Source organism: Balaenoptera ricei, chromosome 3 (assembly GCF_028023285.1).
Source record: "Balaenoptera ricei isolate mBalRic1 chromosome 3, mBalRic1.hap2, whole genome shotgun sequence".
Taxonomy (NCBI): Eukaryota; Metazoa; Chordata; class Mammalia; order Artiodactyla; family Balaenopteridae; genus Balaenoptera; species Balaenoptera ricei.
The window spans coordinates 181,339,027-181,365,403 of NC_082641.1; the positions used below are offsets into that span (position 1 = coordinate 181,339,027).

General features: G+C 50.4%; 1 protein-coding gene across 1 annotated transcript in view; it reads left to right on the forward strand.

Annotated features, from left to right (window-relative positions):
* The window catches only part of TMPRSS9 (transmembrane serine protease 9), a 57,492-nt gene that overhangs the window by 23,787 nt on the left and 7,328 nt on the right, over window positions 1-26,377 (forward strand). The window contains exons 2-13 of the mRNA XM_059918925.1: window positions 4,216-4,382; window positions 7,245-7,372; window positions 10,581-10,648; window positions 10,761-10,940; window positions 11,734-11,771; window positions 13,569-13,682; window positions 15,206-15,377; window positions 20,600-20,874; window positions 22,533-22,669; window positions 23,432-23,750; window positions 25,063-25,234; window positions 25,682-25,953. Of these exons, the coding sequence (XP_059774908.1) occupies window positions 4,216-4,382; window positions 7,245-7,372; window positions 10,581-10,648; window positions 10,761-10,940; window positions 11,734-11,771; window positions 13,569-13,682; window positions 15,206-15,377; window positions 20,600-20,874; window positions 22,533-22,669; window positions 23,432-23,750; window positions 25,063-25,234; window positions 25,682-25,953 (2,042 nt within the window). The remainder of the gene's footprint in view (window positions 1-4,215; window positions 4,383-7,244; window positions 7,373-10,580; window positions 10,649-10,760; window positions 10,941-11,733; window positions 11,772-13,568; window positions 13,683-15,205; window positions 15,378-20,599; window positions 20,875-22,532; window positions 22,670-23,431; window positions 23,751-25,062; window positions 25,235-25,681; window positions 25,954-26,377) is intronic.

Genomic DNA, 26,377 nt, shown 5'->3' on the forward strand with positions numbered 1-26,377 from the left:
CCGTTCATCTGTACAGGCCTCAAGAACAGCTCTACTCCCTCCAGAGAAGCACCTGGCCGAGTGGGCACCTTCATGGAGCCCTGTCAAGGGAAATAGAATGGGATTGTCCCCCCACTTCCTTCTCTGTGGTGTTCAAATGGGGAAGAGTGTGTCAGAGGCCAGGTATGAATCATTCTCCGCCCACGCTGGACCAGCATCCCGCGGGGAGCAGAGGCAGAGGGGTGGTAATGAGATCCACCTCTACAGAGATGTAAAGGTGATTCATCCCCTCTGGAGAAAAAAGCTTCTCTGCAGTCTGAGAACGTGCTGGGTTTGGAGTAAAGGTCTGTTCAAGTCTCATGAATGGAAGAGAATTATCCAGCAGGGGGCTGGGGATGGCTTAACACATTCAAGGCTCTTTTAGTAGCAAGTAGCAGAAATCAACAGCCTGAAGTGAATTTGTTGGCTCTTGACCCAGAGAAGTTTCAGAGGCAAAAGTGCCAGAGCTCAGCCTGCTTCTTGGAACTGAGATCCTGAGATCCTGGATCGTGGAGAGGAAAAATCAACCAGACGGCAGGCATTACATTCTGCCCATTTGACAGAGGAGGAAGCTGGATGCCAGAGTTGTTAGATCACACAGCTATTCTTACCCTGCATCCTCCCTAATAAGAGATTAAAAAACAAAGAAATAGAGTTAACTGTTACGACGGAGAATCAGCGTAATGCTCAAAATTTTCAGACTCATAAAAACGAACCCAACAGTTGACTTTCAAGTAGCATTTAATGGGTGAAGTGGCATTGTATTTACTTTCTATGCCACAAAACAATATTACCACACACTTAGTGGCTTAAATCAACACACACCTATTACCTCTTGGTGTCTGTGGGTCAGGAGTCTGGGCACGGCTTCACTGGGTCTGCTGCTCAGGGTCTCCCACAAGACTGCAATCAAGGTGTCAGTCGAGGCTGCCGTCTCATCCAAAGTCTCAACTAGAGAAGGATCCACTTCCCAGCTCACAGGGTTGTGGACAGAATTCAGTTCCTTGTGGTTGCAGGACTGAGGGCCTCAGGTCATGGCCGCCATCTTGGATTCTGTCTGCCATGGCGTTCCTTCCATCTCTCGGGGCTGACGAGCTCTCAGGTTGTGCTTAGTGGGCCAGTTTACCACGGTGCAGTATTTTGTGGGCCACCCTGGGGTGAATCCACCACCCCAAAGAGAGTGAGCCGCCAGCAGAAGGAGAAGGCTGCTCTGAGAGCACCTGCATTGTGACACCAGGGCAAACTCTGACGTTCATATTTGCAAATCCTCTTCCGCATCAAAGCATTAGTGATGAATCATCAGCTGGGGATGGCCTTATGTAGGATGGGCGAATGTTTCTAAAGGGCCAGAGAGTAAATACGCTCAGCTTTGCAGGCCAGATCAGTCTCTGTCTTGACCACCCAACTCCACCATTGCATCACGAAGGCAGCCAAAGATAATATATACCTCTCGATTTCTCAGACTCAGCACCACTGATATCTTGGGCTGGATCTTTCTCTGTGTGGGGCCGTCCTGGGCACTGTGGGTGTTGAGCAGCATCTCTGGTCCCCACCCATCAAATGCTGGGGGCACCCCCAGTCGCCGTAACCCAAAATGTCTCCAGACATCACCATGTGTCACCATTGGGGGCAAAATTGCTCCCAGTTAGGAACCACTGACGTCATCGAATGGACATATCTGTGTTTCAATAAAACTTTATTTATAAAAACAAGGTGTGAGGCCAGCCAACCCTGGACTAGACATTTACCTTTAAGATGAGGTCAGGACTTCCCTGGTGGTGCAGTGGTTAAGAATCCGCCTGCCGGGCTTCCCTGGTGGCGCAGTGGTTGAGAGTCTGCCTGCCAATGCAGGGGACACGGGTTCGAGCCCTGGTCTGGGAAGATCCCACATGCCGCGGAGCAACTAGGCCCGTGAGCCACAATTACTGAGCCTGCGTGTCTGGAGCCTGTGCTCCGTAACAAGAGAGGCCGCGCTAGTGAGAGGCCCGCGCACCGCGATGAAGAGTGGCCCCCGCTCGCCACAACTTGAGAAAGCCCTCGCACAGAAACAAAGACCCAACACAGCCAAAAATAAAAAAAAAAAAAAAAAAAAGAATCCGCCTGCCAATGCAGGGGACACGGGTTCAAGCCCTGGTCAGGGAAGATGCCACATGCCTCAGAGCAACTAAGCCCATGCGCCACAACTACTGAGCCTGGTCTCTAGAGCCCACGAGCCACAACTACTGAGCCCCCGTGCCACAACTTCTGAAGCCCAAGCGCCTAGAGCCCATGCTCCGCAACAAGAGAAGCCACTGCAGTGAGAAGCCCACTCTCACCTCAGCTAGAGAAAGCCTGTGTGCAGCAACGAAGACCCAACGCAGCCAAAAATAAATAAAAAATAAATAAATAAAAAATAATAAAGATCAAGTTGAGATCTGACCAAAATAAAAAAAAGATGAGGTCAGTACACCCTGGGACTGTGTTACCAACCACAATGCATTTAGAAAACGGTCTGGGGCTTCCCTGGTGGCACAGTGGTTAAGAATCCGCCTGCCAATGAAGGGGACACGGGTTCGAGCCCTGGTCCGGGAAGATCCCACATGCCGCGGAGCAACTAAGCCTGTGTGCCACAACTACTGAGCCTGCGCTCTAGAGCCTGTGTGCCACAATTACTGAAGCCCATGCGCCGAGAGCCCGAGCTCCGCAACAAGAGAAGCCACTGCAATGAGAAGCCCGCGCACTGCAAAGAAGAGTAGCCCCCACTCGCCGCAACTAGAGAAAGCCCACACACAGCAACGAAGACCCAATGCAGCCAAAAATAATAAATAAATAAGTAAATTTAAAAAAAAAAAAAAAAAAAAAAAAAAAAAAAAAAAAGAAAACGGTCTGATTGTGTTCTGTCAACTGACTGGGCACACCTGGGAAACCAAAACCCAATGCAGGTGACTATTCCACAAGCCGTATTCGTTCAACAAATATCTGAGTGTCTTGTGAGTCTTTTGCGATGAGGATTTTCCAGGGGGATGGATGGTTGTGGAATCTCAGGGAAGAGCTGGTTGCAGAGAGGATACTCCCTGAATGTGACAGAGGGCGGTCTGTAGCTGGGGGTGGAAGAGGTCAGGAGGGCTTCCTGAAGGAGGAGACATTCACCCAGACCAAGAGTGGAGGGGCTGCTCCAGCCACCCCATGAGCAGAGATGGAGGGGTGGACGGTGGGGCCTGGCGGGGGGGGGGTGTCTACCGGACAACCCCCACTTCACCCCACTCTCACCGTGAGAGAAACACGAGACAGACCCCCAAAGAGGGACATTCCGCAAAATATCAAGACTACCCAGGGCATCACAAAGTCTGAGAAACCATCATAGCCCAGAGAGGTCACAAGGACACGTGATGACTGTCACATGGGATCCTGGATGGGGTCCTGCGACAGAAGAGGAAATTAGGGGGAAACTGAGGAAATCTGAATACACTGTGGACTTTGGTTAGTAACAGTGTATCAATATTGGTTCGTTAAGGGACTTCCCTGGCGGCCCAGTGGTTAAGACTCCAAGCTTCCACTGCAGGGGGACGCGGGTTCGATCTCTGGTCGGGGAACTAAGATCCTGCATGCCGTGCGGCCAAAAAAAAAAAAAAAAATTGGTTAATTAATTGTGACACATGTACCAGACTTTATATTAGGGATGCTGGGTGTGAGGTATGTGGGGACTCTGTGCAATTGTCTCAGTCACCTCAAGCTGCCAGAACAAATATCATAGACGGGGCAGCTTAAACAACAGACATTTTTTCTCTCCCACTTCTGGAGGCTGGAGGTCCAAGATCAAGGTGTCGGCAGTGTTGGTTTCTGGTGGGAGCTACCTTCCTGGCTTGCAGACGGCCGCTTCCGGAAGGAACACAGCCTTCTATTATTTAGACCTCTGACCTCCAGAACCGTAAGATAATAAATCTGTGTTCCTTTAAGCCACTGGTTTGTCGTCATTTGTTACAGCAACTGCAGGAAACTCATACATACTCTTCCCAGCAAGGGCCCCATGGGGATCCCGCGTCTGCCAGCCCAGCCAGCAATCACGTTGAATCCGTTTTTATGTTTTGCGTGGAGCCCCCGACGCCTAGGGCACTGTTGATGGCTGTCACGTCTGCACAAGGAAGACCCTTGCTTAGGGAAAGAGAAACGCCCCCAGCTCTGACCTCCTCTTTCTGTCTGTTTTCTGCTGGCTTCCAGGTTGTCGTCCCCACGTCTGGGAGCCATGGAGCCCACCGCCGGTGACTTACAGCTGGTGCCCAGGGCAACCACGGACATCCAGGCTACAGACGCCGCACGCTGCCGAGCAACCCTCTCGGCCATGGTGGCCACCAGCATCGTCATGGTCACCCTGGGAGTCCTCGTGGGTGAGTGGCCACGGACTTGCACGGGTCCACACAGCAGGCAGCTTGCACTAAGACGCCTGGGAGTGGCTCAAAAGTGTCCCAAAGCAAAGAGCTGAGCAGTACACAGAGGCCACCCAACAGCAAGGTGATGGGACCGGGTGCTGAGTATGGCTGCACTTAGTTCTGGGCTAGGCGGTGGGTGCCTGGGTGTCGAGGCAATACCTGCAAATTTCAGGTTTCCCACCAGTGGGGTTCTTTTTTTTTTTAATACCATGTGTTTGATTTTGGTTTTTTTAATATTTATTTATTTTTTATTTGGTTGCGCTGGGTCTTAGTTGCTTAATGAAGATTCACAACCAGGGTGAAATGGAGACCAGTAGGGAAATGAACTTTTTAAAAACCCTTGAGAGGAGCTTCCCTGATGGCACAGTGGTTAAGAATCCGCCTGCCAATGCAGGGGACACGGGTTCGAGCCCTGGCCCGGGAAGATCCCACATGCCGCGGAGCAACTAAGCCCGTGCGCCACAACTACTGAGCCCACGCGCCACAACTACTGAAGCCCACCTGCCTAGAGCCCATGCTCTGTAACAAGAGAAGCCACCGCAATGAGAAACCCTCACACTGCAACGAAGAGTAGCCCCCGTTCGCCGCAACTAGAGAAAGCCCGCGCACAGCGACGAAGACCCAACACAGCCAAAAATAAAAATAAAAAATAAATAAATTTATAAAAACCCTTGAGAAATTTGAAAAGTCCCCAAAAGTATAAGTGAGCAGTCGTTGACTTTCCCACCTCCCACAGTCAAAAGTGGCTCCCACTTCATATTTGCTTCTAATGTACATTCATATTATTTACAATGAAACATACGAAATGATGACCTGTGGTGAATGCTGTGAGGCTGAGTTATAAAAACACACAAAGGAAGGTCTTTTTATGTCAGTGGAAGGGTCCACAGAGCCCTGCCTCCTGCACAGAATTCCAGGGCTGTCCCACACCTCGACGTGGTAGCCCTGAGCCCCAGCGCTGTTTAGACTGAATCAGCTTAAATTAAATAACAGGTAAAATCCAGTTCCTCCGTCCCCACCAGCCACATTTCACGAGTAGCTCGTGGCTCCTGCAGGGGATGCTCAGATCTAGAACCTTCCGTCATCAGGGGAAGTTCTGCTGGGCAGCTCTGCTCTGGACCGGGCTCTTTCTGAGATGAGCTTGCTAGTTCTGTGTGGGGATGTAAAGGTCACCTTTCGTCCTTGACATGATCATGGTAACTGGCAGTTTGGGGGGAAAATGCTGTCACGTGGCAAAATAATAAGTTGGTGATCCAATGTGGGATATATATATATATATATATATATATTTATATATTAAATATATATTTAAATATATATTTTTTAAATGTATTTTTTAAAATATATTTAAGATATATATTATATATAATATATTTAAATATATATATATATATTTGTGAGTATCTGGAATAACTCAGAGCCTGGCACGGCTGACAGAGGCCCCCTAGTGGCTGTGGGGTGAAGTGCATGAAAATTGGGCTCTGTGTGTGTGGGGTGGGTGTGTTGTGTGTCCGTGTGTCCGTGTGTCCATATGTCCTCACGCTAGGGAGAGACAGGGGACAGTTGCACACCTCCAGTCTAGAAGCACACCTACATTTTGGGATAACAGGTAGATAAAATCTCCAGCAGGACCTCTGAAACTGAGGAAGGCTCTAAGAAGCACTTAAAATTTAAAACCAACTTTTAAATTACAATTCAAATTTGTCCCCTTCCCAGACAGCTCAGAATTTTATTTGGAAGTATAAAATTTTACACAGGCCCTTGCTGGGCTGTTTCTCCAGTTGCCTGGGAGCCCATGGTTATTTCAGAGGGGAAGTATGAGGCTTATTTGGGGCCCAGAACATAAGCACATGGGTCTACACAGCAGGGTTCTTGTTTTCTTTCTTTTTAGTTCCTTGCATGAGAAAACAAACTAATTTTAGAATTACTTTAGACTATTCTATCTATTGAATAAACAAATATCTAAATATCGAGCTGGTTGAATATTCATTCAAATAAATAGAGCTGGGAGCCAGCTTTCACAGTGTAGGTGGCTGCTACTTCTATTTTTTAATTAAAAAAAATTTTTTTAAGTTCTTTGTTTTTTTTCTGGCCATACCACATGGATTGTGGGATCTTAGTTCCCCGACCGGGGACTGGACCCAGGCCCCGGCAGTGAAAGCGCTGAGTCCTAAACACTGGACCACCAGGGAACTCTCTACTTCTAGTCTTTTAATTTTGCAATTATGATCATTTTTGACTGGTGGACCCCTTTGCCAGTCTCACATATTTTCGACAGTTAGAAACATGTGTCTTCATGTATCATATAGGGTTGTATTCTTTACAACATTTTATGACTGTTCTTTGCTGTTGTGTACTTTTGACTGTTCTTCTTTGCTGTTGTGTACTTTTGACAACCGTTGGAAACTGTATTATTCAGAGGGTGGTGTCATGGGCCGGGGTTCGAGGGTCCTGGTACCCCTGGCTGTGCCCCTGGGGTATTTGGTGCCCCTTCCCAGGGAGGAGGTGGGAATTGTCCCAAAGTCGAGGGAAGGTCTTCCTTCTGAGGCCATTTCAGCCATTTTTGGCTAGGATCCAGTCCTCCCCTTAAGGAAACCTGGGGTTGCCTGGGGCTTTGTGTACCTGGGGGCCTTCGGGTGGGTGATGGGTGAGAGCTGATAAGGGAGCACTGTTAATAATCACTCAACCCTCGGGAAGTCAGCCCACCCCCCGTTTGTTGGGGGTGACCGCCCCAGGGTGATGGGGGGCCTTGGAGGCCGGCTTGGCTGAGCCCTGCCCCTGCAGGTGGGCGCTCTCACGGGGCCCTGGTCTTGTCCGCAGCCTCCCTCTCTACACAGGGTGTCAATGTGGAGCACACAGCTGAGCTGCGAGGGATCCGGTTTGCCCCCAGCTTGCAGCAGGAGACCTCAGACTATTACCGCACGCTGACGCCCACTCTGGAAATGCTGGTGAGGGTTCTGGGAGCCAGGGGGGCTAAGTGGGCGGCCAGGGGCTCTGACTGAGGCAGCAGAGCAATGGGAGGCCCAGGCAGGCTCTGAGGTAGGGAGGGGGCCCCATGGGGTGACCAGGGCAGGGCTGATGCATTCCAGAATGCAGGGAAGGGTAGCATTCGATGGGAACCGACTGCTGCAGGATCCGTAGGCCACGTTGAAAGGTTGTAAACTGCATTTCGGTAGAGAAATCAGAACCTTCCTGCACAGCTGGTGGGAATATGAAAAGGGGCAGCCACTGTGGAAAACAGTCTGGCGGTTTCTCCAAAGGTTAAAAATGGAGTTACTATCTGACCCAGCAATTCCGCTCCTGGGTGTCTGCCCCAGAAAAACAAAACCATGAGTCCACACGGAAACTTGTACACGAATGTTCATGGCAGCGTGATTCATAACAGCCCCAAAGTGAAAGCAACCCAAATGTCCATCAACAGATGATGGATAAACAACTGTGGTCCCTCCACACATGGGAGCATCACTCAGTCATGAAAAGGGGTGAAGCCCTGACACTTACTACAACGTGGACGGACCTTGAGAACATGATGCTCAGTGAGTGAAGCCAGACACAGAAGGACCCACAGTGTGTGATTCCATTGATGGGAAACGTCCAGAACAGGATCCACAGACACAGAGAGTGGATTCCTCGTTGTCAGGGGCTGGGGAGAGGATGGGGGTGACTGCTGATGGGAATGGGGCTTCTTTTGGGGTCATGAGAATGTTTTAAAATTGTGATGAGGTTGTACAACTCTGTGAATATACTAAAACCCATACTTGTAAAAGGTGAGTTTTTATGGTAGGTGACTTTTAAAACATTGTTTAAAATTTTATCCTAAGAGAAAGGTAAGGATTCATTTTAAATGTGTGATAAGATGTGAGAGAAGCAGGGGGACAATTAGGAGTCACCATCATCTAGACCAGGAGTCAGCAAACTTTCCCCATAAGGCCAGATGGTCAATATTTTTGGCTTTTGGGAGCCAGAGAATCTGTCTTGACTGCTGGGCCTTGTGTTGTAGCCTGAAAGCCGCCATAGATGACATGGGTGAGTGGGCGTGGCCGTGTGCCAATAAACCTTTATTTATGGACACTGAAATTTGCATTTCATACCATTTTCATGCACCATGAAATACTTTTCTTTTGTTTTTTTTTACATTTAAAAATGTAAAAACCATTCTTGTCCATGATCTGTGCAAAAACAGGTAATGATTCTAATTCAGCACATGGGCCATATTGCTAATCTCAATCCTGTATCTTAAAGCAGCATGGTCCAGCAGAAATGTAACAGAAGCCCCATGTGTAATTTAACATTTTCTGGTAGCCACTTTTTTAAAAAAAAAAGTAAAAAGAAACAGGTAAGATTATTTTTAATAATACATTTTATTTAACCCAGAATATCCAAAATGTTATCATTTCAACATGTCATCAACCTATATAAAGCAGGTATTAATGAGATATTTTACATTCTTTCCTTTGTATTGAGGCTTCCAAACCTGGTGTGTCTTTTTTTTTTTTAAGTTTATTTGTTTTTTGGCTGCGTTGTATCTTCGTTGCTGCAAGCGGGCTTTCTCTAGTTGCAGTGTGCGGGCTTCTCATTGCGGTGGCTTCTCGTTGCAGAGCACAGGCTCTAGGCGCGCAGGCTTCAGTAGCTGTTGAACCCGTGTCCCCTGCATTGGCAGATGGATTCTTAACCACTGCATCACCAGGGAAGCCCCCCAAACCTGGTGTGTCTTTTACACTCACATCTCAGGGTGGATACTGAGCTTCCACTGGGAAAACTCCATCCATATTTAGAATTTGTAACATTTACAGACCCAAGATGCTCCAAATATAGTTAAGAATTTTCCAGTGACTGAATCAAGTATCCGTTTTGAAATTGAAGCGTGAATTAACTAAAACTGAACAAAAGGTGAAAATCAGTTCCTCTGTGGCACCAGCCACATTTCAAATGCTCAGTTTCTACATATGGCCAGCGGCTGCCATATGGGGCGAGGCAGGTGTAGAACATTTTGGAAATTTGTGGTATGTTCTACAGGACAGTGCAGGTCTGGGTGTGGGCAGTGGGGATGTGGACTCAGAGGGTGCGGTTCAGAGAAGCAAATTGGATTAAGGGTGTTTTAGACAGGCGAATGAACAGGCATGACCGTGCATCACGTGTGTTTAGGGAGCGAGGATGGTGACCATAGGATTTAGCACCTAAGCAGGACATTCTGCCAGGGGACAGGGACGCTGTCAGTGACTACATTGGGAGAGCAGATAAACGGGGTTACGTGGTCACCCTATGTGTAGGTGACGTGAGCTGCCGAGGGGAGAGATGTGGGCCCTTCGGTGCCCAAACCGAGACAATCCTAGGAGACGCAGGCAGTGGTCACCCTAACAGCACGTGGAGGACAAGGACCTTCCTGGTAGCATCTGCTTGCACAAAGTGGGCTCAGCCACGGGATTTTTTTATTTTAATGTAAAATTCACATAACATGAAATCATCCTTTTCTTTATTATTTTTTTTCTTTTGGCCACGCTGCGTAGCTTGTGGGATCTTAGTTTCTCAAACTGGGATTGAACCCTGGCCCCCGGCAGTGAAAGCACCGAGTCCTAACCACTGGACCGCCAGGGAATTCCCTAAAATTATCCACTTTTAAAGTGATTGATTCAGTGGCATTTAGTACATTCACAGAGCTGTGCAACCATCACCTCTAATTCCAGAACCTTCCATCACCCGAAAAGGAAACCCCGCCCTCATCAGCAGTCACTCCCTCCCCCTCTCCCGCAGCCCCTGACAACCATGAACCCACGCTCTGTGTCTGCGGATCTGCCTGTTCTGGACGTTTCCCATCAGTGGAATCACGCACTGTGTGTCCTTCTGTGTCTGGCTTCTCTCACTGAGCATCGTGTTCTCAGGGTCCATTCACGTTGTAGCGAGTGTCAGGGCTTCACCTCTTTTCATGGCTGAGTCATGTTCCCGTGTGTGGAGGGACCACGTGGGGTTTCTCCATCATCTGTTGGCGGAGCTATATTTTCATAGGCACGACTTCGAGATGCCTGTCCTGTCTCTTAGTTCTGTGAGTTGGCCGCACACGTGGAGTTGAAGAGGAGATGCTTTTCCACCCCCTTCCCAGCTCTCCCCCCAGGGAGTCTCCGCAGGGTCTCACATTTGCTACGGTCGTTTCCGTTGTAGTTTGTCAGCAGCTTTCGGGAGACGGAGTTGGAGGCCAGCTGTGTGGGCTGCACGGTGCTCAGTTACTGGTGAGTTGGGGCCTCCTTGGAGGTGGAGGAAGCTTGGTGGTTGCCCGAGAGATTGCAGAAGATTCCAGCCGAGAGGCGCCCTCCCTCTCAAGGGCCAGTGTCCTCCCTGCAGGGAGGGCAACGCCAGCATCCTGGTGCGTTTTCGGCTGCACTTTATGCAGCCGGCCCTGCGGACACCGAGCCCGGGCCTGGAGGAGGAGCTGCTGCAGCGGGGACTCCGAGAGAAGCTGCAGGGCCGCGGCATCCCCCTGGCCCCCTATGGCACCATCGTGTCCGCCCAGCTCACAGGCGAGTGGCCCCAGAGACAGGGCGACCTTGGGAGGGACCGGAGGGACATGCTAAGGAAGGGGAGCCGAGTGAAAGTTGCATTAAACTTGAGGTTTTCCATAATCGCCCCTCTCGGTGACAAGGAAACATATACCCGTTGCTTTACCCTCTATGGTCTAGACCAGGGGGCAGCAACCTATAAATATTTTCATCTTTGCCACCCATTGGGTCTCTGTCCAGATGGCTCAACCCAGCTATTATAGCACAAAAGCAGCAAAGACACTGTATAAACAAACGGGCACCACTGTGTATCAATAAAACTTTATTTACAAAAACAAGTGGTGGGCCAGATTTGGCACCTGGCCCCTGGTATAGAAATAAGGGTAAATGTTATGCTCTAAAATTCTAAGATTGCTCTGCATTGTGATTTGAGAGCCAGGCATGAGGTCAGACTGCTCAGATTTTAAAATTGTTGCCTTGACCTTGCCCTGCAGGACATTTACAGTCCCCTCTCCACCACTCCTGACACACTCAGTGAGTCTCAGTAACCTCGCCAGCACTAAGAGAGCTTTCTGCGGGGATGGAAATGTTTTGGGGCGGCGCCATCCACTCTGGCAGCCACCTGCCACATGCGGCTGTTGAGCTCTTATCGTGAGGAATGGAATATTTCATCTGATTTCATCTTTGCTGATTTAAGTCAGAATTTAAGTGGACCCCAGGTGGACAGCGCAGACCACTGCTTTGCAATACGATGTTGTCAAAGAACCTCAGTGCTCACTAAATGAGCTTATATCTCTTCTCCGTTTTGCTGCAGGAAGCCAGAAGGGGCCGCTGACAGAAAGAGACTTAAAATCAGGTATGTTTTGATGAATGGATAAAGAAGATGTGGTATATATATATATATACAATGGGATACTACTCAGCCATAACAAAGGATGAAATAATGCCATTTGAAGCAACATGGATGAACCTAGAGATTATCATACTAAATGAAGTAAGTCAGACAGAGAAAGACAAATATCATATGATATCACTTATATGTGGAATCTAAAATATGACATAAATGAACCTATCTACAAAACATAAACAGACTCATGGACATAGAGAATAGACGTGTGGTTGCCAAGGGGGAGGGGGGTGGGGGAGGGAAGTATTGCGAGTTTGGGTTAGCAGATGCAAATTATTACATATAGGATGAATAAACAAGGTCCTACTGTATAGCACAGGGAACTATATTCAATATCCTGTGATAAACCATAATGGAAAAGAATATGAAAAAGAATGTATATCTGTGTGAGCAAACGATTTAAAAATGAGGCACTTTGAATTATTCAGAGCCAAGCATGATTAAGAGAAGGCATTATTGTTTTGTTTTGTTTTAAGTGATGGAAAGTTGTTATTAAAAGAAAAGACAAAAAACAGTTTGGGGGGAAAAATAAGAAAAAAGAGTAGGTATCACCTGGAATCTCATTGCTTTTACTATTTTGGTGACTTTCCTCCCAGACGGCTCATGACACATCTACAGATACATTTATTTAGCTTTACATCAATGGTCCCCGACTAGGGGTGATCCTGCCCCCCCCAGGGGACACAGGGTGATGTCTGGGGACATCTGTGGTTGTCATGATGGGGGGTGCTCTTGGCATTCAGTGAGTGGGGCCGGGATGCTTCTCAACATCCCACAGTGCCCAGGACGGCCCCCCAGAGAATGGCCCCAAATGTGAACCTACCCTTCAGTGGCAAATTTTATGTTATGTGTACTTTATTACAATTAAAAAAATTAATTTCACCTATTTCTTATGTTAAAAAAAAATTATTTATTTATTTGGTTGCACCAGGTCTTAGTTGCAGCAGGCGGGCTCCTTAGTTGTGGCTTGCCAGCTCCTTAGTTGCGGCACGTGGGCTCCTTAATTGTGACTCACTGGCTCCTTAGTTGTGGCTTGTGAACTCTTAGTTGTGGCATGCATGTGGGATCTAGTTCCCTGACCAGGGATTTAACCCAGGCCCCCTGCACTGGGAGCTCAGAGTCTTATCCACTGAGCCACCAGGGAAGTCCCCCTATTTCTTACTTTTTAAAAGCATGGCGGGACTTCCCTGGTGGTGCAGTGGTTAAGAATCCGCCTGCCAATGCACGGGACACGGGTTCGATCCCTGGTCCAGGATGATCCCACATGCCACAGAGCAACTAAGCCCATGCGCCACAACTACTGAGCCCGCGTGCCACAACTACTGAAGCCCGCGCGCCTAGAGCCTGTGCTCTGCAAAAAGAGAAGCCACCGCAATGAGAAGCACGCGCACCACAACAAAGATTAGCGCCCGCTTGCTGCAACTAGAGAAAGCCCACGTGCAGCAACGAAGACCTAACGCAGCCAAAAAATAAATAAATAAATTTAAATAAATAAAACGTGGCTGATAGAAATGTAAAAGTACATACGTGGCACACATACACTTAGGTTGCATAGCCCTGGCCCCGGTGCTGACTAGCATTCTCATGTGTTACATCTCTGTACTAATTCTGAGAAAATTATTTCAGAAACATTCAGAGAAAAGGAAGCAGAGAAGAGATGCCTTCCACGCTCTATAGAGTTTCCGCGTGGAGAGCAGGTGGGAGAGATGGAGTGAGGTCAGGAACGCGGTTCTTGTCTGCCCTCAGGTCGCTGTCCAGGGAATGCCTTTTCCTGCGGGAACAGCCAGTGTGTGACCAAGGTGAACCCCGAGTGTGATGACACAGCGGACTGCTCTGACGGCTCCGATGAGGCCCACTGTGGTCAGTCTGCCTGTCTGGCCTGTTTTCTGGGCTGTGTCCCCTTTCCAGGTTCAAGTGCTGGTTCTCTGGCCCACTGTGCCCCTCACACACAGACCACACAGACGTGGTCCTGGCATTCACTGGAGCTGGGCAGAGAAAGGGAGTGGGCACCTGTGATATGACAGGAAACATCAGCAGCAAGCAGAGAAGGGAAACCTTGGGGTGTGTGGAGTGGAGAGCCCTCGGGTGAGAAGGAGAAAAAATCAGGTCAAACCGTGGGACGCCTTGAATGCCAGGAACTGGGGGTCTGTTCTATAGGTAGTGGGGAGTCACCAAAAGGATTTGAGCAAGGGAAAATTACAACTGAAATGCTGTAAGAGTAGTCAACATTTTTCTAGCAACGCTAGCCCGTGCAGTAAGGTGAGAACAGTGGTTTAAGTATTGGAAAGGAAGAAGGAAAACTATCATAATTTGATTTTATCTAAATGAATCAATAAATTAACTAAAAGGATATCAGAAAAATAAGACAGTTCAACAATAAGGGGAAGATAAGATAAATACTAACACATAAAAAAAGCTCTTGTTTTGCTTTATACAATTAATAGCAGGTTAGAAGATATAATGGAAAAAATCACACTCTTGATTAATAGTAACACAAAATAAAATAAACATGTGTCCTGTCTATAATAATAATTATATAGAATTACAAACCATTGCTGAAGGACATAAAAGCAGACTAAATAAACAGAGAGACACAGCATCGTATGAAAAGATGGACATATAAAGATTTTGAAACTTGCAAAATACATGGTGAGGGAGACGTTCATAGCGTCTGGTACCTGGCTGTGGAGGATGATATAGAGGTTGATTGAAATTGGCAGGTGTGGTCGGGGGGGTCCCCAAGACTCCTTCAGATTCAGTGATTCACTAGAAGGAGTCACAGAACTCAGTCAAGCTGTTATATGCATAGTTATAGCTCATTACAGTGAAAGGATACAGATGAAAATCAGCAAAGCAAAAGGTGCAAAGTCCAGGAGAGACCAAGCTCAAGCAAGCTTCCAATTATCCTCTCCCAGCAGAGTCATGTGGACAGCGCTTAACTCATTCTCCCAGCACCGTATGTGACAACACGCACAAAATATTTCCAACCAGGGGAGCTCAGCCAAGGCTTGGTGTCCAGGGTTTGTGTTGGGGGTTGGTCACATAGGTACATAGCATCCTTATAGCTAACTTTAGGGTATGATTGTCCTAGAGCTGCTGAATCAAAGGACCTCAGGCTGAGTGGATTAAACAACAGAAATGTATCCTCTCCCAGCTCTGGAGGCTAGAAGTCCAAGATCAAGGTGTCGGCAGGGTTGGTTCCTTCTGAGGCCGTGAGGGAGGATCTGTTCCATGTGGTCTCCCAGCTTCTGGTGGTTTGCTGGCATCTCTGGCATTCTTTGAATGCGGGGGCCATGGGGACAACAGACTGCAGACAGACGTGCCAGGAACGTGGCCACACTCCTGCCTTCTTGGGGTCCTGGATAGTGATCTCTGTCTTGCAGACTGTGGTTTGCAGCCTGGCTGGAGGACAGCCGGCAGGATTGTGGGCGGTGTGGAGGCATCCCCGGGGGAGTTCCCTTGGCAAGTCAGCCTCCGGGAAAACAACGAACACTTCTGCGGGGCCGCCATCATTGGCGCCAGGTGGCTGGTGTCTGCTGCCCACTGCTTCAATGAGTGAGTCCGCGTCCCTGAGGGCTCAGAGCCCACCCCACCCCTGTATCCCACCTACCTTCCACTCTGGGAATGCCACCTTTCCTGGGTGTCTTCAGAGCCTCTTGGAACTTACTTAGTTCCTTCCTTCCTTCCTTCCTCCCTCCCTTCCTCCCTCCCTCCTTCCTTCCCTCTCCCTTTTAAAAATTATTTATTTATTTATTTATTTATTTGGCTGTGTCGGGTCTTAGTTGCGGCATGCGGGAACTTTCGTTGCGGAGCACGGGCTCCTCGTTGCGGAGTGCGGGCTCTCTAGTTGTGGAGCGTGGGTTTAGTTGCCCTGTGGCATGTGGGATCTTAGTTCCCCGACCAGGGATCGAACCCATATCCCCTGCATTGGAAGGCAGATTCTTAACCACTGGACCACCAGGGAAGTCCCTCCCTCTCTTTTCTTTTTGTTAAATCTGAATGCATTAATTTTTTTAAATTGTGGCAAAATATATATAACATAAATTTACCATTTTTAAGTGCGCAGCTCGGTGGCATTAGGCACACTCACATTGTTGGGCAACCATCCCCACCATCATCTCCAGAACTTTCTCATCCTCCCAAACGGAAACTCTATCCCTTTTAAACCCTGACTCCCCAGCCCCTCCCCCAGCCCCTGGCCCCCACCATCTACTTCCTGTCTCTGTGGATCTGACTCCCCCCAGGGACCTCCTGTGAGTGGAATCAGACAGTACTTGTCCTTTTGTGACTGACATTTCACTTAACCTGTTTTCAAGGTTCATGCACGTTGTAGTGTGTGTCACTGCTTCTTTCCCTTTTATGGCCAAATAATATTCCAGTGTGTGGATGGACATGTGTTTATTCATTCATCCATCGACGGACACTTGGGTTGTGTCCACCTTTTGGCTGTTGTGAAAAATGCTGCTGTGAACATGGGTGTGCAAGTATCTGAGTCACTACTTTCAATTGCTTTGGGTATAAACTCAGAGGTGGAATTGCTGGGTCATATGGTGATTCTGTGTTTACCCTTTTGAGGAAACACCATCCTCTTTTCCACAGCGGCTGCCCCATTTTCCATTCCCACCAGCAGTGCACAAGGGTTCCAATTTCTCCACATCTTTGAGAAGTTCCTTTGACATTTGTCGTAAAGCTGGTTTGGTGGTGCTGAGTTCTTTTAGCTTTTGCTTGTCTGTAAAGCTTTTGATCTCTCCATCAAATCTGAATGAGAGCCTTGCTGGGTAGAGTATTCATGGTTGTAGGCTTTTCCCTTTCATCACTTTAAATACATCATGCCACTCCCTTCTGGCCTGCAGAGTTTCTGCTGAAAAGTCACCTGATAGTCTTACAGGAGTTCCCTTGTATGTTATTTGTTCCTTCTCCCTTGCTGCTTTTAATATTCTCTGTTTAATTTTTGTCTTTTTGATTATGATGTGTGTTGGTTTGTTACTATTTGGGTTAATCCCGTATGGGACCCTCTTTGCTTCCTGGACTTGGGTGACTGTTTCCTTTCCCAAGTTAGGGAGGTTTTCAGCTGTTATCTCTTCAAATATTTTCTCAGGCCCTTTCTCTCTGTCTTCTCCTTCTGGGACCCCTATAATGTGAATATTAGCATGATTGATGTTGTCCTAGTGTCTGTTAAACTGTCCTCATTTCTTTTCATTCTTTTTTTCTTTTTTCTGTTTGGTGGCAGTGATTTCCACTACTCTGTCTTCCAGCTCACTGATCTGTTCTTCTGCCTCATTTAGTCTCCTTTTGATTCCTTCTACCGTATGTTTCCTTTCAGTTATTGTATTCTTCATCTCTGTTTAGCTGTTCTTTATATTTTCTCTTTGTTTAAAATGTCTAACTTCTTACTCTGTGCGTCCATTCCTCTCCTGAGTTCTATGATAATCTTTACGATCACTACCCTGAACTCTTTCTCAGGTAGGTTGCCTATCTCTACCTCAACTTAGTTCTTCTTCTGGGGTTTTATCTTGTTCCTTTGTCTGGAACATGTTCCTCTGTCACCTCATTTTGTCTAAGTTGCTGTTTGTATTTTTATGTGTGTGGTAGGTTAGTTACGTTTCTCAACCTTGGAGAAGTGGCCTCTGTAGGACGCGTCCTGTGCATCTCCGCAGTGCACTGCCCGCTCATCACCCAAGCTACGTGCTCTAGGGGCTCCCTCTAAGAGGGCTGCGTGGGTCCTTCTGTTGTCGCAGGCTGACTGTGTGGGCGGTCTGGTGGGCTTGGTTGGCTGCCAGGCCCTGTCTTATGTGGATGGATGCTGCTGGATACGGTTTAGCGGGGCTTGGTCACAAGGTAGCCGGCTGTGGGATCCTAGGGGGCCTGGGGCTAGTGCTGGCTCACTGGTGGGCAGAGTCAGGGTCCTGAAGACTCTGGCCGGTGAAGCCAGATCCTGGGGTTAGTTCCAGGCTACTGGCAGGCAGAGCTGGTTCCTGGAGTCTGGCTGCAGGGCCCAGGGATCCCAGAGCTCGTTTCAGGTCGTTGTTGGTGGTGGGGGGAGGGGGCGGGTGCCGGCTACAGTTGGGTATGGGTTCTGGAGCGTCCCAAAGGTGGCCTTGGCTTACTGGTGGGCAGGGCTAGGGTCTGGCCTGCGTGGCGGGATCATGGTTTTCTTGCATCTGGTGTCCGCCCACTGGTGGGAGGAGCTGGGTCTTGGCCCTCTGGTGGGCAGGGCTGTGTCTAGGGGCAGCTGTGGGCTCAGGGGGGGTCTCAGGGCAGCCTGTCTGCTAATGGGTGGGGCTGTGTCCCCACTGGCGCCTGTGGGCTATTGTGTGGGGCCCGGTCTCCACACTAAAGAGCCACGATGGCGGCCGCCAACATTATGTCCCCAGGGCGACCCACAGCCACCGGCGCCATGCCTCCCCAGGAGACCCTCCGAGACCAGCAGGTACGTTTGGTCCAGGCTTCTATCAGATTACTGCTTCTGCCCCAGGTCCCAGTGCACGTGGGATTCTCTGTGTGTCCTTTAGGAGTAAAGCCTCTCTTTCCCCCAGTCCTGTGGGGCTCCTGCGGTTAAGCTCTGCTGGCCTCCGAAGCCAAATGCTCTGGGGGGCCCTCTTCCCGGTGCTGGACCCCCAGGCTGGGGAGCCTGACGTGGGGCTCAGAACTCTCGCTCCTGCGGGAGAACCTCTGCCACATAATTATTCTCCAGTTCGTGCATCCCCCCACCTGGGGGCATGGGATTTGTTCACATCGTGAGTCTGCCCTTCCTTCTCATTTTGTTGTGGTTCCTTCTCTCTGTCTTTAGTTGGAGAAGATCTTTTCTGGTAGGTTCCAGTCTTTTTCACTGATGGTGGTGCTGCAGGTAGTTGTGATTTGGCTGTGCTCCTGAGAGGAGGTGAGCTCAGGGTCTTTCTACTCCGCCATCTTGGCCGATCTCCCAGTCTCTCCACATCCTGGCCATTACTTGTTACTTTGTTTGTTTTTAATAATAGCCATCCTAATGGGTGTGCAGTAATATCTCACTGTGGCTTTGATTTGCATTTCCCTAATGATTAGTGATGTTGAGCATCTTTTCATGTGCTTATTGGCCATTTGTGTGACATTTGTGTGACATTGCTCCATCTTCTTGGGAGCAATGCCCAGTTTTTTTGTTTGTTTGTTTGGCTGTGTTGTGTCTTCATTGTTGTGTGCAGGCTTTCTCTAGTTGTGGCGAGCGGGGGCTACTCTTTGTTGCAGTGCGCAGGCTTCTCATTGCAGTGGCTTCTCTTGTTACAGAGCACAAGCTCTAGGCACGTGGCCTTCAGTAGTTGCAGCACGCAGGCCCTAGAGCATGCAGGCTTCAGTAGTTGTGGCTCACAGGCTCTAGAGCACAGGCTCAGTAGTTGTGGCGCACGGGCTTAGTTGCTCCGCGGCATGTGGGATCTTCCTGGACCAGTGCTTGAACCCCTGTCCCCTGCATTGGCAGGCGGATTCTTAACCACTGCGCCACCAGGGAAGTCCCTTTGCCCAGTTTTGAATTGGGTTGTTTTTTGTTGTTGAGGATGGTGAGAATCTTTAACAATGAGAGTGGCCAATCAGAGTGGAGCTCACCAAAGGTGGGAGAAGGTTCTGGAAGCCTCTGGCAGTGCCAGGCATTGCTATTTGGTTATTCCCATGAGGAGTCCTTGGGGACGGGACAGGGCAACAGGAAGCATGGGTTCCCCTGGGAAACCATTACCTACTAATTGCCGCAGGGTCACTAATGGAACAGCCTGCTGGGAATCCCAGGGAAACCTGCCCCAGGAAGTGACGGTCTGGGGGACACAGGTCACATAAGCAGTGACATTCAGGGCAAGAAGAGTTGCTTTTTTATCATTATAAATTTTGTTTCTCTTAATATTTTATTATGAATATATTTAAGTAGAAAATATGAAAAAATAGGACAACAAAAACCCATATGCCAGTATCTGATTTCAAAAGTTACGACTATTTCACTGTATTCGTTTTCTCTCCCACTCTCTCCATCTATCTGCATCTATAATTATTCACACACACATTCATACATATATATCTTTGTCAAACCGTTTGAAATTAAGTAGAAAACATCATGACGCATTGCCTCAGAATCTCCCGCATGCATTTGTGCAAATAGACAAGAGTCTCTCGCATACCCGCATACCACTATCACACCCAAGAAAATTAAAAACAGCCACGCAATATTATCTAGTAGCCAATCCATATTCAAGGCCTCACTCTCCTCATTCTAATCCCAGCCCTGTTGGATCCTGTCTTTGTTTAAAATACTGATAATTCGTGCACCATGTTTTGAGTGTTTTTTTGGGTTTTGTTTTGTTTTTTTGCGATCATTCTGATTTTTGACAATGTTGCATGAAAATATTATTATTATTATTTGCTGCATTGGGTCTTCACTGCTGCACACAGGCTTTCTCTAGTTGCGGCGAGCGGGGGCTACTCTTCATTGCGGTGTGCGGGCTTCTCAGTGTGGTGGCTTCTCTTGTTGCGGAGCACAGGCTCTAGGCGCGCAGGCTTCAGCAGTTGTGGCGCACGGGCTTAGTTGCTCCGCGGCACGTGGGATCTTCCCGGCCCAGGGCTCGAACCCGTGTCCCCTGCATTGGCAGGCGGATTCTTAATCACTGCGAAACCAGGAAAGTCCAAAAATATCATTATTAGTCTCGATGGCTGAGTTTTGGGGCGCCTCCTTAAGACTTGCCCGCCGGGTGAGTGCCTCGCCCTCCTCACCCTCCGGCCCCATCCTCGGTGGGCCTCTGAGCGGGGGTTTGTCTGCCCTGCAGGTTCCAAGACCCCACCGAGTGGGTGGCTTACGCGGGCAGCACCTACCTCAGCGGCTCGGAGGCCAGCACGGTGCGGGCCCGAGTGGCCCAGATCATCACGCACCCCTTCTACAACTCTGACACGGCCGACTTCGACGTGGCGGTGCTCGAGCTGGGTGGCCCCCTGCCCTTCAGCAGGCATGTGCAGCCTGTGTGCCTCCCGGCCGCCGTGCACGTCTTCCCGCCCAGGAAGAAGTGTCTGATCTCGGGCTGGGGCTACCTCAAGGAGGATTTCCGTAAGCACCTACCCCCCGCAGCCTCTCCAGGCAGCCAGCAAAGCCCAGCCAAGCAAGCAACACACAGTCCGGCCTCATTAGCCGCGGATTCTGTATTTGCGAATTCGCCTACTCGCTAAAATTCATTTGTCTCCCCAAGCGGATACTCATGGGGGGAATCTGTGATTGTTCCCTGATGTGCAATTTGAGTCGTTCCCAGCTGAGGTGGAGCTGGGCAATGCCCTCCCTGCCTCTTGGTTCAGCTCAGACTGGAAACCAGTGTCCTTTTCGTGGTCTATTTACTGCCACTTTTTTTTCCTGCATTTTTGTGCTTTTTGTGGCAGGTTTCACAAAATCTAAACAGGCCCCAAGCGTAGAGCTGAAGTGCTGGCTAGCGTCCTAAGTGCAGGAGGGCTGGGATGTGCCTTATGGGCAGAAAGTACGTGTGTTAGGTGAGCTTCGTTCAGGCAAGAGTTACAGCGCTGTGGGCTGTGAGCTCAGTGTTAACGCGTCAACAATGTATGTTAAGTGAAGTGTCTTTAAGCAGAAACACACGTACCATCATGAGGTTACGTACGTATGGGTCGGCTGTGACCAGAGGCTCTCAGGAACCTGACCCCGTGTATCCCCCGGAGCAGTGGGGCAGTGTTCACTGATTCAGTGTTTGGGTAATTTGATAGAACAGAACTGCCTCATATCGACTATAACCTGATGGTGATAAATGCTGGGAAGGAGACCAGTAGGAAAAATGAGTTGGGGGCGGGGACAGCTTTAGGAAAGGGCCTGAGATGGTGACATTTCAGCTAAGACCATGCTTCCTACTCCAGGGACCGGCAGGAAGCAAATCAGACAGAAACCCCTGTTCACATGGAGCCCCTGGTCCAGACCAGCGCCTCCCAATAAAACTTCCCTCAGTGGTGAACACAAGCCACATCTGTGCCATCCACAACGGGGGCCAGCAGCCCTATGACACGGGCTAGTGCTACTGAGAAGCCGAGTTTTACATTTCACTTCATTGTAATGAATTTCCATCTGCATTTAAATAGCCTCGTGTGGGCAGTGGCTACCATACTCAGACAGAACAATTCCAGGGGGCAGTAGATAATGAACAAGATAAGTGTCAGATGGTGACGTACAGAATGGAGAAAAATAAGGCAGGGATTGGGGGGGGACTGCAATTTAAAATAGGAGATGAGAGGAGGAAGGCGGACAGATTCTGCAGGGACAAGCGTTCTAGGCAGCCGGAACGGCATGTGCAAAGGGCCTGGGGTGCCAGGGTAGGTGGGCCAAGCTTGGGTATTTGGATTGAGCTGGGGGGGTGGCGGGGGGGAACACCCTGGAGCATTTGAGGAAAAGGCTACCTAATCTGATTTAATGTTTAGCCAAGATGGGGCTACAGCTGGGCTAAGAAAAGATTCCAGCAGGTAAGGGGGAGCTCAGGGCAGGCAGGTTTGGGGAGGGGAGGTGAGGAGCCTAGTCTTGGGGTGTTAACTTTGATGCCACTTAGCTGTCCAGGCCGAGAGGGTGGTCAGTGGGCATTGATGGACCTGGCTCACTTCTGATCTGGGGCTGCAGCCGCTCCACCGCAGCTGGGGAAACAGAAGCTCAGCCTCCTGGCTCGGGGTGGCTGCCAGGGTCCTGGAGTGCTCACCCTGCTTGTCTCTCTCCATCCTGGGCAGTGGTCAAGCCGGAGATGCTGCAGAAAGCCACCGTGGAGCTGCTGGATCAGGCCCTGTGCGCCAGCCTGTATGGCCACTCGCTCACCGACAGGATGCTGTGTGCCGGCTACCTGGATGGGAAGGTGGATTCCTGCCAGGTGAGCCCGGCGCCTGGGAAAGAGGCCAGAGGCCCCAGACAACGCCTTGCCAGCCCCTGAGGTGGCTGGGAAAGGCCCCCAGGTTTCCACCCGAGGTTCCCCTCTCCCCGGAAGGCAGAGTCTTCTGTTGCTGGTCCAGCACCAAGATTTCCTCTGCTTGGTTTGTCACATGGCTGTGGATTTCCTTTTTCTTTTTAGTTTATATCTTTGCTCTCCTTTCTAAGGCCTGGTGGGTGGGGAGCGCCTGCTACATGTGCTCAGGTTGCCACGTCAGAGCCAGAAGCTGGAGAAAACGGCGGGAAATAGTAAGAGAGAGCTTGTGTTTAAGGATGAAAGAGTCACGGTGAGCTGGGTGTGAGGAGAAGGCAAAGGATAGCAAGACAGGATGAGTGAGGGCAGATGCGGCCCTGCAGGAGGACGCCGCATGATGATTGGAGGTTCCTGAGCCACTGGTGACATTACCCAACGTCTGCTGGGCTAAGGAGAGGAGGGGATATTGTTTATTTGGGTTGGCTTTTTAACTGCCAGTGGTAGAATTGAAAGAGGTCTTAGAGATCTCATAGTCCTACTGTCCTGTTTTATTTTTTTAGAAGAGGAGACTGAGGTCCCGAGATGTGAGGTATCAGCCCACGTGTGCCCCGTGAGCGCGTGGGGAGAAGGCCCCCAACCAGGGCTCCTTCTCTGACCCTGTGGCTCTGGGATTGGGACCGGCTGCAGCCAGGGAGCCCCAACCCCTCCTGAGGGTGTGCTTTTGTCTCCCAGGGCGACTCGGGGGGCCCCCTGGTCTGCGAGGAGCCCTCCGGAAGGTTCTTCCTGGCTGGCATCGTGAGCTGGGGAATCGGCTGTGCAGAAGCCCGGCATCCGGGGGTGTACGCCCGAGTGACCAGGCTGCGTGACTGGATCCTGGAGGCCATTGCCGCTGCGAGCAAGCCTCCGGCCCCCACGGCGGCTCCTGCCCCAGCCATCCCCAGCACCGCCTGGCCCACCAGCCCCCAGAGCCCGGTGGTCAACACACCCACCAGACCCACGCTGGCCCCCAGCGCCGTGCCTCTCGACTCAGCCACTGCTTCTAAGCCACAAGGTACGTTCTGGGGAGACAGCAGAAGTGGGTGTCCGCTCCGCGCGGGGTTGGGTGGATTGGTACTGGCTTTCCGAAGCTCTCTGTGGGGAAGAGATGGGTGATTGATTAGTGATGTCTGTCAAACGCCCAGGCGAAGGCCAGTGGTCATCCTTCACATTTACTGCCTGGTAACACCTACTGCCGGCCGGGAGGAGGGTGTACTCAGAATATCCTGAAGGGGCAGCAAGAGGCCAGTGACCGTGACAATGGGGCCAGGGTGGGAGAGCGACTGACCTGGGGTTATCGCAGACACAAGCACCCACGCAAAGCACACAGATTCTCCACCTGTCTCGACTTTGTGGTTTCCGAGGACCCAGGTCCAGTCACTGCCCGGATCTGATACTGATCCGCCTTTGTGGTCCCACAGACCTGCGAGGCTCAAAGCCAGTCGAAACTCTGCCTCTTTTTTTTTTTTTTTAAACACAAAAATCTCCTTTATTCTTGGTTGCTCCTACTCAATCATTTAACAATTCAAGATTTATATTGTAATTAATAATGTGAAATTCTGACAGACAGTGGTATACAAAGTCAACTAAGATGTGCTCCCCATCTTTATTAAATATTTAAAAACAAAGAGTAGGAAGAATAGTAAAGTACACTCCCATTAGAAAGAATACATGATTTATGTTGAGTACATACCAGTTTTTCAAAGTACTGTGTACCTGACCAAAGATATATTGCTAAAGACACACATACACAGGGGTAAACACACATGCATACAATCAAATAAACATCACACAACACATAATATAGAAGAAGTTATATGTAACAAAAATGAAAAAAATTTGATATTGTTTTTGCCTATGGAAATGAATATCAAATTAACTTTTTTTCATTTTTTTCTGCTTATTTTATTATTTTTTAAAAATAATTTTTATTGGAGTGTAGTTGTTTAATTCTGCCTCATTTAAAGTCGCCTGCACCCACCCTGCCCCCAACCCCGTAACAACCCGACTCTGCCTTTGTCCAGAGCCGCCCTGGGCTGTGGCCTGTGTCTGCTGCGCTGACACTGGTGGGGACAGGGCTGCTGTGATTTTATCTTCTCCTTTTTCGCCCATATCCCCCCAGCTGGGCCGCGTACTTGTACTTGCTTGAGACCTTAGGGCTCCTTTAAGCCTCCATTTCTTCATGTGTGTGACGGGATGATTGTGCCCTGGCCCAGCCAGAGCCCGGAGGCTGTGCCCTGTGTCCCGAGGCCCCTCTGGAAGCAGGGGGGTCCCGCCGCCCGCCGAGCGGGCTGAGATGCGCGGGCCCTCCTGTCTCGTCCCCGCAGAGTGCGGGGCCAGGCCGGCGCTGGAGAAGCCCACCCGGATCGTGGGCGGGTTCGGGGCCGCCTCCGGGGAGGTGCCCTGGCAGGTCAGCCTGAAGGAGGGTTCTCGGCACTTCTGTGGAGCCACCGTGGTGGGGGACCGCTGGCTGCTGTCTGCCGCCCACTGCTTCAACCAGTAAGGCCCCCTCGGCTCCCCCGTCATCACCAGGTCCCCCCACCATCAAATCCCCGTGCATGCAGAGACCGCTTAGGACCCAGCACGTGGCCAGGGTCACGTCCAGATGCGGGGCGGTAGGGGGCGGATGGGGGGCAGTGTGAAGAAGTAGGGGGCTCTGGGGAGTGGCTTCCGGGAGGATCCTGTCGAGCTGGTCTGGGAGGGACACAGAGGGGCTGAGTTGGGGGGCAGGCTCCTCCCCTCCACTCAAGGGCAGGTGGCATTGACCTCTGATTGTCACAGAGCCGTGGGGGTCTCTCATGCCTTCTTGTCCCAGAAGGAAATGAGGCCCGGGGGGGCTCCCTGCCTTGCCCACAGTCTCGCGGTGCCCTCCCCGGGGCCTGGGTCCCGCAGCTCTGCCCGGTGCCCTGGGGGCGGCAGGGAGTCTGAGCGGCCCCTTCCCGGCAGCACGAAGGTGGAGCTGGTGTGGGCCCACCTGGGCACCGCGTCCCTCTCGGGCGTCGGCGGGAGCCCCGTGAAGATGGGGCTCAGGCGGGCGGTGCTGCACCCCCAGTACAATCCCAGCATCCTGGACTTCGACGTGGCCGTGCTGGAGCTGGCCAGGCCCCTGGTCTTCAACAAGTACGTGCAGCCTGTCTGCCTGCCCCTGGCCATCCAGAAGTTCCCCGTGGGCCGCAAGTGCGTGATCTCTGGATGGGGCAACACGCAGGAGGGAAACGGTGAGCCTCCGCCCCCAACCCCCGCCTGGGGCTCTGGTCCCACCGCCCCCAAACCACTCACCTCTCCACTAACTCAGGGTCGCAAACTCCGTCCGGCCCATGGGCCCAGTGCGGCTGCTTTTTATAAACAAAGTTTTACTGGCACCCAGCCACGCCCACTCACTTACTGATAGCCCCGGGCAGCTTTCCTGCTACAAAAGCAGAGCTGAGTGGTCCCAACAGGCTGTCTGGCCTGTAAAGCAGAACGTATTTACTCTGTGGCCCTTTATGGAAAAAGTGGGGACCCTTATGTTATACCCTTCAGAGGCCCCCCAAGAGTTAATGCTTCCTTTGAAACCTCAGAGTAGCCCCCCTGCAGGTCACCCAAGGTGCTAGGGAATCCGCTCAGGGACAGGGGTGAGATTCTAGGGTGGGACCCGCCTCC